Consider the following 11744-nt stretch of genomic DNA (forward strand, 5'->3'; position numbering starts at 1 on the left):
GATCAAGTCATAGCTGGAAGGCTGTTACATCTGCAGGGGGGCCAGGCCTAGGGTGGGCAGCTGCGGTTTTGGATGAAGGCAGGTGCGCTAATGGACCCCACACACATCTGGAGAAGCGTCTGCCTGGCTCCGAAACCCCCCGGCACTAACGCGCAGGTTCACCCCAGCCGGGGGCCGGTTTCCGCGCAGCCTGCAGGTCAAGCCGCCGCTTAATCGCCCGGCCTCCTTCCCAGCCCCGCCCCCGGCTGTTTACTCCCCGCCCAGGGAGCGAGCGAGCCGGGCAGCGCCTCCCGCCGTGCGAGCCCCGGTGCAGCGCAGCGCTCAGGGCAGGGCAGGTTCCCCGCCTCCCCCAGGCCGAGCACGGGAGCAGGATGCAAGGGGCCTCTCCCCAGCGCGCGGGGCGTGAGCCGTGGCTGTGCCCAGCCTCCAGCGTTATGAAACCTCGCCGCCTGGCCCGCCCACAAGCGGCTGGCTGGCTGCGGCGGACGGAGGTTTGTGCTTCTCCGGGGACTGGCAGGGGGCACCGCGGGTGGGCGACGCTGGGGCCGGTGAGGAAGACACGCGGTGCTGGGCTGGCCCGGCGCTGGCGGGGGAAGAGAACAGCTGCAGCGTTAATCCCAGGTCTACCTCCGCGGCTGAGTGGGCAAGGGGCACAGCGGGGCGCCGAGTGCCCGGCTGCGGGTGGGTCTCAGGGAATCATGGGGAGAGGGGTTAGCTAAGGCTCCACTAATTTGGTCCTGTTTTGATTTCCCTAGGATGCTGAACCCCAACAAGCAAGCCCGCGCCTCCAGCCTGGAGGAGCCCAAGTGGGCAGCAGCGCCAAACCAGGTGAAATGGATCTTAGCAACCCTCTTGCGTGCGCTCATTTAGTCTGTCGTCTTTTCAGGTCAAAAAATGCCAGGGTTAGTGGTCAGCAAAACAGGACATTACAAGTTGGGGATAATCACTGTGGACATTTTTGAGGAGGCTGGGGGAAGTGTAGAAGTCAATTTACCCCTATCTTTTGTGGTCACACGGACAGAAATTTAAGTTGTTATTCTCTGGAGCAAGATACCACGCTACAATTAGGTATGTTTTTGCAGTAACTCTGAGATGGTGAGTTGCATAAAAACAGTTATGCAATACTATCTTCTGAGGTGTTTGTTTCCACCTGCCTTAGAGCCTTGCAAACCAATACCCCCCATGATATTAGAAGTAGCTAGCTCTTCCACTAAGGTCAAACAAAATACAGAAAATTAAATATAACAAGTATCTTACAAAGTTTAACATAAAATGCAAAACTTAAGATTGCTGTAGCCACATTAAGTACATGGTCACTTGGACAGGTTGATTTAGTGTCATAATCAAAGTTGTATAAACATAGGTTTCCTAAACCTAAACATTAGAAAACTTCTCCAGAATTCTTGAAAAGGCAAATAACAGTTTTATACTTCCTTTTGCTCTGTATTTGCAATTTGTGTTATAGTCTTTTGCTAACTAAAGATGAAATTGGGGAGTTTACTTTGTTGACCAAACTGCAACTCAAACTATATGCAGTATTTGCATTGCTACCCATTTTAATATCTAAAAGTTTGAAGTTAATACACAACAGACTGGGATGTAAGTCTGCCTTCCATTAGCATGCCATACATTAAATGTCCTGCACATTAGAAGTTCCCTAGTACACACCAACCTAATCCTGTTTCTAAGCAGTGTATAGCAAAGCATACTAGAATGCTTTTGGTGTGCATCACCATGGGTCACACAAGTAGCGTTAGTGCAAGGCAGATTAACAGCCTAGCTTGTCCTACACTAATTGTTCATCTAAACAAACTCCTAGAACCTCAGATAGTAATGAATTTCTTCCAACAACCCAGTGAGGTACAGTAGTAGTACTAAACCTGTTTGTCCCTTACAGATAAGAAAGGTAAGTGATTTGCCCTACATAATGTGGGAAGTCAGTGGGCAGTATAGGAATTGAACCCAAATCTCTAGGGATGTGTCTAGACTGGCAAGATTTTGCGCAAAAACAGCTGCTTTTGCGCAAAAACTTGTCTGCTGTCTACACTGGCTGCTTGAATTTGCTTGAATCAGTGCTTCTTGAGCAAATACTTTCACGCTCCCGTTCGGGGAAAAAGCCCTCTTGTGCAAGAATACTTGCTCAAGAGGGCCAGTGTAGTCAGGGAAGAACTGTTTTGTGCAAAAAAGCCCCGATGGCTAAAATGGCGATCAGGGCTTTCTTGCGCAAAATCATGTCTAGACTGGCCACGGATGCTTTCACAAAAGCATCCGTGCAAATCTAGACGCGCTTTTGCGGAAATACTTTTAACAGAAAAACTTTTCCGTAAAGTATTTCTGCAAAATCATGCCAGTCTAGACTTCCTGATGTGAAGTAAATTAAGCTCTGGCCCTTCAACCATTACATGAGGACTACTTCAATAATGTTATGTATTAGATTAATATTTTCCCTGTTAGTAGGGTAGGGCAAACTTTAAACTTTGCATAGGCCACTGAAAGCTTTAGTGTTGTTACAGGCTGGCTGATTAATAGCCAAAAACAGATTTATGCCAAATAGATGTTAATTTCCAATGTAAGAAATTATTTCAGTTGTCAGAGATCAGTCAGATGTAGTCCAGGTATTTGAGGGGGAAGTGAGCCATGAAGGATACTATATTAAAATCAATCACACACACTCACTCGGTCTGACTTTGTTGCTTTTAAAAAAATAAGTCGTATTTCCTGACTTAAAAAATAGTGTTTTGATGTGAATTTATTTGCAACACTGTTCCGGCTTTGAGCTCTTTTCCTACTGTCTGGTACCTATACATGTTTTCCAGCAATGTCAGGCTGGTTCATTAGTTTATATTCCTCTCCCTTTTAAAAAAAGTTTACTGAAATTATGCAAATGTTACGCTTGTGATATAAAAATGAATGAGTTGTTTGTGAACTCCTAATCAAGTTACAATCTGCTGACCATCTCAAGTGCTATTCCTGATATTTTTATTTGTTTATAGGCTTCAGATTATGAAGTCCGGCAGTATGAGCCAGCTAAATGGGTTGCCACACCTATTAAATCCATGGATTATGATTCAGCTATCAGCACTGGTTTCATGAAGCTCTTTAACTATATTCAGGGCAAGAATGAGAAAGGTAAGCTGCTCTGGACTACACATTTTGTAACGTAGGGTTTCTAGTATCAGAGGGGAAGCCGTGTTGGTTTGACTCTGCATAAAGAATGAGAAGTCTATAAGGTGCCACAGGCCTAACAAATGTATTGGAGCATAAGCTTTTGTGGGCAAAGACCCACTTCGTCAGATGCAGATGTGGGATTTCTAAACTTTTAAAAGCTGAGCCCTCTTTTAGAGAAAACAAAGCCAGTCTTGTCACCCAGGAACCCTACTACATGATGGCAAAAGCTGCACTTCTCAGTCCATACATCTTCCACATATTCACTAGTCTTTTAGGCTGCGTGCAGTACCCAACTTTGGGAATGCTAGCAGTTGTTACAGAGCTCTTTTCCTTTAGCTTTCAGCAGTGAAATAGTTAATGTAAACAAAGTATAATCTGCAGCCATTGTTTCAGGCTCTGTGCAGACTCAGCCAAAGGTTTCTGTATCAATTAAGAAACACTCCGGCTATGTCTACACTCGCGGCTTCTTGCGCAAGTACAGCCGTTCTTGCGCAAGAATCTGCAGAGCATCTACACTGCCCGCCCGCTCTTGCGCAAGGAAATTTACAGTACAGCATAGTAAGAGAGGGCTTCTTGCGCAAGAGCTACACTCTCCTTTAACAGGTGTAAGCCCTCTTGCGCAGGAGCTCTTGCGCAAGATGGCAGTGTGGATGCTCGGCAGGGATTTCTTGCACAAGAAAGCCCTATGGCTAAAATGGCCGTCGGAGCTTTCTTGCACAAGAGAGCGTCCACACTGCCATAGGAGCTCATGCGCAAAAGCACAGCGCGCACATGGCAGTGTGGACATTTTGCGCAAGACTTCTTGCACAAGAACCCTTGCGCAAGAAGCCGCAAGTGTAGACATAGCCTCCTTGTTTTGAAAAACGTAACAAGTTTTTAAAAAAAGTTACTCTGCAGGAGTTGATCCGTCTACACGTCCAGCTTCTAAACAGTCCCTCACTCCACCCCATAGTTGCACTCTGTACACTTCAGAAAATACTGCATTAACACTGTGTTCCTTAGTATCTAAATTCCAGTAAGCTGCAGCATTTAAATGGTCTTTATTAATTCTCTTTGTAGTGGATATAGGAAAAACAAATACATTTTAATATGGCATCTGGAATAGATCATATACTAACTATGGGGCTCCTATGTCCCATAAGCTTGGCTGCTGGCTGATTGCTCTCGGTAGCTAAGTAATTTTGTATTGTAAGCCATTGGAAAAAAAAAATCAATAAGTGATAATACATTTAACACATTATACCCTACCATGGGGCTTACTCGCCTCTAGATATCTCCTTTTCGCAGTGTCTGGGGATTAGCTGTGCCCAGTCTGATTTCCCTCCCCCCCAATCTTTTGTTTGCTTGCTTATGGTGTCTCACCAGAATCAGGTTACTACTTGGAAATCTAGCCCCCTGGCTACATCACAATAGCCTTCTCCTTCCAAGGTAACAAAAGACCCACCAGACAAAGGGTCTCAGTCTTCTGATTCATTGCCTAGTCAGTGCTTTTTTCCCCCTATGGCTAGCAGAACTGGGACCTTCACACTACTCTAGGTTCCAGCCCAACGTACCCTGTGATCACTAATCAGTCTGTGCCAGCTCTTACCTTGTTGCAGTTTCCCTGGGCTCTTGTCTAATTACTTTTCAGTCTTCCATTCCCTGCAGGGTTACTGGTGGGACTTTCTCTACTCTCTGCAACTACTTAACCCCTTTTTGGGGTTTTGTCAGATCCAAGGCAAGATTCTAGGGCTTGCTAGCTACCCAGGCAGCCTCAGTGTCTCTTGCCAACACCCTTCCTCTCTGGGTAATAACTTCAGAGTTCCTTCTTATAGTTGTCTCTTACCATCAGCTTCCCCAGCTCCTCCCCCATCTGGGCTTCATCAGCAGGCCTTGACTTCTTCCAGGTGCAACCTAAAGAAGTTAATTTTCTCTCTTCAGGACTTGAGAGTAGATATCCCATCATATGCATTAATTATTTTTTCCAAATGAAATATTTGCATTAGATAATAAGTTCTAGTAAATCCTAGTTAATGCCCCCATTCTGTCTTGAGGGTATCATTTGTCCTTTTTTGTTTAGTAAGATATTTCTCTGCATTTTCTACTGCATAAAATACAACATAGCAATGTGTCCTTTTAGCAGTCAGTATAGTTATGTTTACAAGCTGAATGCTTTTTCTCCCTGCTGCTATTAGGAGTATTTAGCACACATGCTTCTAAATTTACCTGCTCCCCCTTTCTTTTCCATGCTCCACCTTAGAAATCCTTGCAGATCCTATCAGACTCTGTTCCACATAACACTCCAGAGTTCCATTAGTAGAGGGGCCAAGTCAGAAGATGATGTGGCATTCTTTAAGATCCATGGTGATTATCACCAGCTGTACCTTACTGCTAATGGCATCTCCTCCTGGTGACTGCTTTATGCTAGCTGCTGCCCTTACCTGGCTGTGTCTTGGTATCTTTTACCTTACAGCCTCTCTCACTCTGAGCTGTAGATTTCTGTTCTGGGCTTGGTCACAAAGATTGCCCCCTTTCTGAGGAATTCAAAGTTCTTCAAACCAACTCATCTCCAAGTGGCCTCTTGCCTGTGGCTGGTAAGAGAACCCAGTCTTGCCTTCTACACTGGGGTGCAGCACAGGGACCCTGCCACAAACAGCCACGGTCTGTATGGTCCTACTCCTTGCTGCTGTTTCCCTGGGTTTACCTGCCCAAGTGCTCATCCTCCCAGGAAATAACTATAAACTATTCCTTGCAGCCCTTTGCTGCTCATAATTCCTGGAGTTTAGACTGGCCCTTCTTGTTCCTGCCCAGCTGACCCTGTTTCTAGTAAGTGGCCTATTCCTTCAGGTGCAGCCTGGGCAATTAATTGGGCTGTCTAGCCACTTAATCCCCTCCAGACCTTGGGTGGGGCAGGCACCCCATTACAGTGATGTTCTTCAAGACTCTTATACGCTCAATGAAGGAGAAACTTCCCACAACCAGGCTTTTATTACTGAAAATGAAATAGCTAAACTCCTCCTTCTCATGAGGCTGGCTTCAGCAATTGCTGCAGCACCCCAGCCCACTGCATATTGCTCCATCCAAGCTTTGAGAGCTGGCACATGTGACTTCAGAACTTGGAAAGTAGTTTGCAATCACTGATGTACTGAACATTACTCTTCTCCAGCCTTATTTTGGGGGCATTAATTGGTGATCAACGGGTAGTTTATTTTTGATGGTTCCAAAATATTTTGCTCTGCAGCACAGAACCGATACAAAGATTTGCTATAGCTGATGGTGCTCACTTTCTTAGCATGACTTTTACAAAACAGCCAGAGTGTGGAGGTCATTTCCTGCCAAATTAATGAGTTTGTTTTAAGTTAAACTTTGAAGCTAAAATTGTAACCCTCTTTGCCATGACTAAGAGGGTGTAAAACCCTCTAGCTGGGAGCAAGCCTCCCAGCCCAGATAGAGATGTTCATGCTAGCATGCTAAAAATAGCTGTGTGGACGTTGTGGCTCCAGTGGTTTCTTGGGCAGTCAGCTGAGCTCAAGCTTTGGGGTAGCCAAGCATGAACCTAAGCCACAAGGTGGACAGAATTATTTTTTGGGATGGTAGCTCTAGCATCTGCCTGCACTGGGAGGCTTACTTCTACTTTCAGTGTAAACACAGAAAAGCAACTAGCATGCACAACCCCCAGCACAAGTGTAAATAGTGGTGAAGATGGTGAGGCATGGCATAGGTAAGTATAGTCACACCAAAGCCTTTAGGATATGTACCCTACATGGCTCTCTGTGCAGCCAAGCAGTGCTGTAGACACTTGTCTACACTGTAGACACAGCTCTTTTTAGCAGTGTAGTATCCTACTACCTTCCCACTGCCAGAGCCTTTCCCTGCTCCAATGAAAGTTTCCAGACGTGGGGAAAGGGTCTGGTGGGGGAAAGCATGCGGCAGGGGAGTGGATGGGGAAAGATGCTGGGGCCTTTCACTGCTGTCTCCCACTACACATACTCTACATGCTGCTGCGAGTGTAGAGGAGGCCTAAGTTGTTGAGTCTGTGGTAGTGGAATTCACAATCCAAATGGGATGTTAATCAAAACAAAGGGATCTGCTGTATATGAGCAGAAATGTATTATGTATAAATTTGTTATGGGTGGATAAGATAATCTTAATGCAATGCAACAATATTTAAACACACATGTAAACTAAAATTACCTTTCATTAAATTGAAAAGCAACCTTTGATAAGACCACCAATGTGCGCTCTCACTCTTGACACACTGCATTATCTAACTGGAGACTGAGCAATGTATTGTGGCTTATTTGCCTGATAGGGATGAAGATTGAGATGACAGCTCCAGTAACATGCCACGTGGCTCCTGGTGCAGGCCCATTCTGCGAATCCACTATTACAGTCTCTTTTTATTTACCATCTGATCATCAGGCTGATCCACCTAAACCAACAGAGTCAGATATTTTCATTGAAAACAGACCAGAAATGACTGTATTTGTCAGGTACGTATTAACTAACTACTGCAGCTCTGCAAAGTGCAGGTAGTAAGTCTGCACACAAGACCACTTATGTATGATCAAAATGTTTTTAGTCCTCAAAAGAAGAGGTGGTCTGACACTTTAAAGCAGAGGTGGGAAACCCTTTTTTGGGGGATCGGAACCTACACACAATTGAGAAGCAAAAGGGAAAAAAAACCCCACTGACCTGGTCCCCAAGTAAGGCGAAGAAAACCCTTGCAGATGTGGCTCCTAACTGAGAAGCAGAAAAACCCACAATCAGCATGACTCCTCTCACGCTTCAGCCCCACAGGGGGATTAATGCTGAAGCTCAGGGCTTCCTACTCAGGGCTAGATTAAATCTAGGGATCCAGGGCTAGTAGATTTTGTGGGGGCCCCCGAGGGTCTGAGGTGGAGCCAAAATGAGTTCAATGTAAAGGAGTGGGTTGCCGGGCAGCGGGGTGGGAATGTGGTTCCTGGGCAGGAGGGAAGAGTGCAGGGGCAGAAGGGCGGAAAGGTGAGGGTGGGGTCCTGGGCAAGAGGAAGAATGAAGGAGAGAGAGACTGTGGGGACTAGGCAGGAGGTAGGGTGCAGGAGTGGGGGTGCAGGGTCTGGCTGGGATGGAGGGGGCAGGAGAGGGTTAGGGGTGTGGGAATCGGGCAGGAAGGAGTGTAGGTCAATGTTCCCTCTAATCTTTTCCATCCACATGTGGAATACATTTTTATGTGCACTGAGGCATATATGAATGTGCACCATCAGTAGAAATAGTTGTTCTGCTAAGCAGTCAGGCCGCATTTGAATTGGGGATGTAAGCAAGTAGTCGACTGCACACACACACACACACATACCCCGATGCCTCTCTATCAGCACCCAGTTTCTCCCAGCACCATCTTCATGGTGCTGCCTGCCCTGTCCTCCCACTGCTGCCTCTATTAGAGGCAGCAGCATGGGGGGGCAGGGAAGGCTGCTCAGGCAGCAGCCCGTCCACAGGGGGTTCCAACTCCTCATTGGGACCTACCGTGGACAGCGGGGTTTGGTCCCGGACTGGCATGAGCCAGCTGCGTTCCCCTATTGACTAATTGGGTAGTCGATAAAAATTTTATCAACTACTTGATTTGTAAAATAGCTTCATTTTAACATCTCTAATTTGAATCTGTCCTGAGCAGCTGCACAAACTCATGGCTTGCAGGGAATGTTGGTGGGTGAGGGTGCAGGGTCTGGCTAGGAGATGAGTGCCAGGGGACAGAAACTTGGAGAAGGTGTGCTGCTGTTGCCAGAACCACTTCCTATCCTCTATCAGGCAGAGCCTGAGGGCCATAGGTTCCCTATCCCCACTTAAAAAATAGCAACTGAACAGGATATCCTTCAGCTAAACTGTGGCTGCCATCTTGTGGCTGTCAGTACATAAATATGGTGCAGAGACTGGCTTTTTTAATGACCAATTCACTTTATTCTAGCCCAGTAGTCCCCAAACTTTTAAAGTTTGTGCTGCTCCCAGGAGTGGGGCTGCAAACAGCACTTAGGGGGCCTGCAGAGAGAGGTAAAAGGGGTGGGCCTGGGGGCAGGAATGGAGATATGGCCAGGGGCCAAGGCTAGGGTCAAGGAAGGTGCTGGGGGTGAGGCTGGGGTCAGAGTGGAATTGAGGCCAGTAGCAGATCCCCAGCAGGGCTGTATTGGGGGCTGTGGCTAAGTGTGAAGCTGCAGCTGGCAATTGGAGTTACAGCTTGTTGGGGGAAGGGCTGGAGCAGAGATGGTGGTAGAGCAAGGGTAGGTGGAGCTCCCTCCCCACCCCCCACTTGGGGTGACTGGCCCAGGCCCTGTGGGGCCCCCCCCCCCAATATTCCTCCATAACATATCCCACAGGTTGTGAACCTACTGTATTAGTCTACAATTCAATCCAAATCTCTATATCCTCATACTTTTTTCACGTGAGGACATTAAGTAGAATGTCCTGACGATATTATAGCTTATTCTACCCAGGAATGTCTAACATTTCAAAAAAATTTTTTTAGTGTATATTAATGAAAACATCAGGAAAAACACAGGGTTGGAAAAAATGCTGTATTTTTTCCTACTAGTTCAAGTACACAGCAAAACTTTAATTGATTAATTTTCTCCACCCTGAAATCTAGACTAAACCAAGTTGTTCTAATACAAAGTTAATTTCTGAGCATACAGTAACTAAACTTTCCATGTAAGCTTCAGGTAGTATCTTTACATAGTTTAAAAACTCCTGAAAAAGAAAACGTCAATGGGTACTGGGGAAAGTGTCCCACCTACCCATCTCTGTTTTTGAACATTAATCCTGGGTGTTGAAAACCATGTTCCTTGGAATTTTGCTTTTCACAGAGCCACTCTCAGGACATCAAGACAACATTCTTTACAAGTGCAAAACAAGAGATGTGGTCATACATTTTACTAGTTTTTTGCCAAGATGTCCCACTGGTAAAGTCTATTACTGTGAAAGTGTCTTAAGGGAAATTGCAGAAGTTTGTATTATTTGAAGCAAACAAAACAAGTGCTAAAAAACAGGCTAAAGGAAACAGTCCTGAAAAGGGTGGACTATATGGTCTAAGAACATAATGCTGGAGAAGCAGCATAGAGAACAAGCTTAGATTTATAATGATAACCTTTCTTCATGCTCTCCTGTTATGTTATTATTGACAGGTCCTTTGGAGGATTTTCCAATGCCACAAAGAACCAAGAAGAACTATTGACACTAGCTGAAAGTTTGAAACGGGATGGGAAAGTATTTGATGAAAAGGTCTATTATACTGCTGGCTATGACAGCCCTTTTAAATTGCTTAATAGACACAATGAGGTGTGGCTTATCAAGAGAAATGGAAACCCCAGCAATCAAGAATAGGAAACAAAATGCTTTCTTTAGAGACAAAAATTCAGTTTATTCAGACACTTTTTTTTGCCTAGGAATTGAAAGTAAGTTTTAAAATATCTAGACATATAATTATCAGATTTCAAATGTGCCTCTTCTAGAACGAGACTACAATTTTCCCCATTCTGTTATGAGAGTGGTCACACTTTCAGTTAGGGTAGAAAACCATGAAGGTTTTCCTGTTTCTCATTGTTCACACCATGTTCCCTATTTCTCTTCCCTGGAAATCCATCAATCACAGCAATTCAGCACACATGTAGAAAGGCTACTACTGCGTAACACAAGGAATTTTTCTTAGGTATTCCACACTATCTCTTGGAGAACCTATCCCTCACCACAGTACTATGCTCCACAATTAGCTTTTATTTTTTTTTAAAAAGTTTGTAACTGCAGTGGTTGTGAAGAAAACAAGAACTTAGTGTCTTTGTCTGCAACCAGCAGAAAAACAATAACCGAGAGGTTTAAACAGTCTCCTAATCCCAGAAGTTTCATGCTCTCACAGTTTTAAAAAAGGAATCACTGTTCAAGAAGTTAACCTCACTTAAAGTAAACTAACAGACATTTGTTTAACACCATGCTTGTGCAGGGTCTTTTCCAAGTAAAGTAGAAGTCTAAGTTCTGCCTGGAGGAATTTACAATCTGTATTACACCTACTATGAAGAGACCATGAAATAAAAGGGGATAAGGCAGGAGACAAAACAATGGCAAGAAATTACTGCAAGTGCATTATTCTTTTGCAGAACAGGCAGAAAAGCCTACTTTGTTTTATTTCTTGTTTGCTATAAGTATTTTTAAATTTTCAGTTTAAATGTGTGTTTCCTGGCCTTTTTAACGTTGCTAAATTTGTTTTTGCCACAGACACAGTAATATCAAGCTTTTATTAAAAATTATACTTTTAAAACCTGTATCTTTCTGGATTATTTTTCCCTATCTTGGTTCTATGCTAGTTAGGGTTTCTGCTGTTGTATAAACAGCTGTAAAATCTGACTCAATAAGGGTAGTATATTAAAGAGGAAAGGAACTATTTACCAATCTTCCACTGAAATTAATAGAATTTTACCATTAGCTTAAGTGGGGATTGACCCCAAAGGGTTATTTGAAAAAAGTCATTGGAATGTTTCACATTATGAACCAAGCATCTAAGGAATTTGTGAAAAGGAAATGTAATAATGGAGTCCTATAAATTGTTTACTTTCCTTCAGAGCAATAAATTACCT

General features: G+C 44.5%; 1 protein-coding gene across 2 annotated transcripts; it reads left to right on the forward strand.

Moving 5' to 3' along the window:
• The first annotated feature begins 263 nt into the window (after positions 1–263).
• HEBP2 (heme binding protein 2) lies at positions 264–11432 on the forward strand. Of its 2 annotated transcripts, none has more exons than XM_075924302.2 (5): positions 264–491; positions 756–828; positions 2994–3129; positions 7460–7640; positions 10302–11432. In XM_075924302.2, the coding sequence occupies exons 2-5, from the start codon at positions 757–759 to the stop codon at positions 10498–10500; spliced, it is 588 nt and encodes a 195-aa protein (XP_075780417.1). In that variant the 5' UTR covers positions 264–491; position 756; the 3' UTR covers positions 10501–11432. The 2 variants fall into 2 exon arrangements, with proteins under 2 accessions (XP_075780417.1, XP_075780418.1); XM_075924303.2 differs by lacking the exon at positions 264–491 and adding an exon at positions 566–621.
• Positions 11433–11744: the final 312 nt, after the last annotated feature.

Source organism: Pelodiscus sinensis, chromosome 3 (assembly GCF_052426305.1).
Source record: "Pelodiscus sinensis isolate ZL-2025 chromosome 3, ASM5242630v1, whole genome shotgun sequence".
Lineage (NCBI taxonomy): Eukaryota > Metazoa > Chordata > Testudines > Trionychidae > Pelodiscus > Pelodiscus sinensis.

What these genes read in the sequence shown, in the direction of transcription:
- HEBP2 (XM_075924302.2), top strand. Translation starts at nt 757, where the DNA reads ATGCTGAACCCCAACAAGCAAGCCCGCGCCTCCAGCCTGGAGGAGCCC. An exon ending in TCAGGGCAAGAATGAGAAAG is followed by an intron (nt 3,130 to 7,459) that starts GTAAGCTGCTCT and finishes TTTGCCTGATAG; the next exon opens with GGATGAAGATTGAGATGACA. An exon ending in GAAATGACTGTATTTGTCAG is followed by an intron (nt 7,641 to 10,301) that starts GTACGTATTAAC and finishes TATTATTGACAG; the next exon opens with GTCCTTTGGAGGATTTTCCA.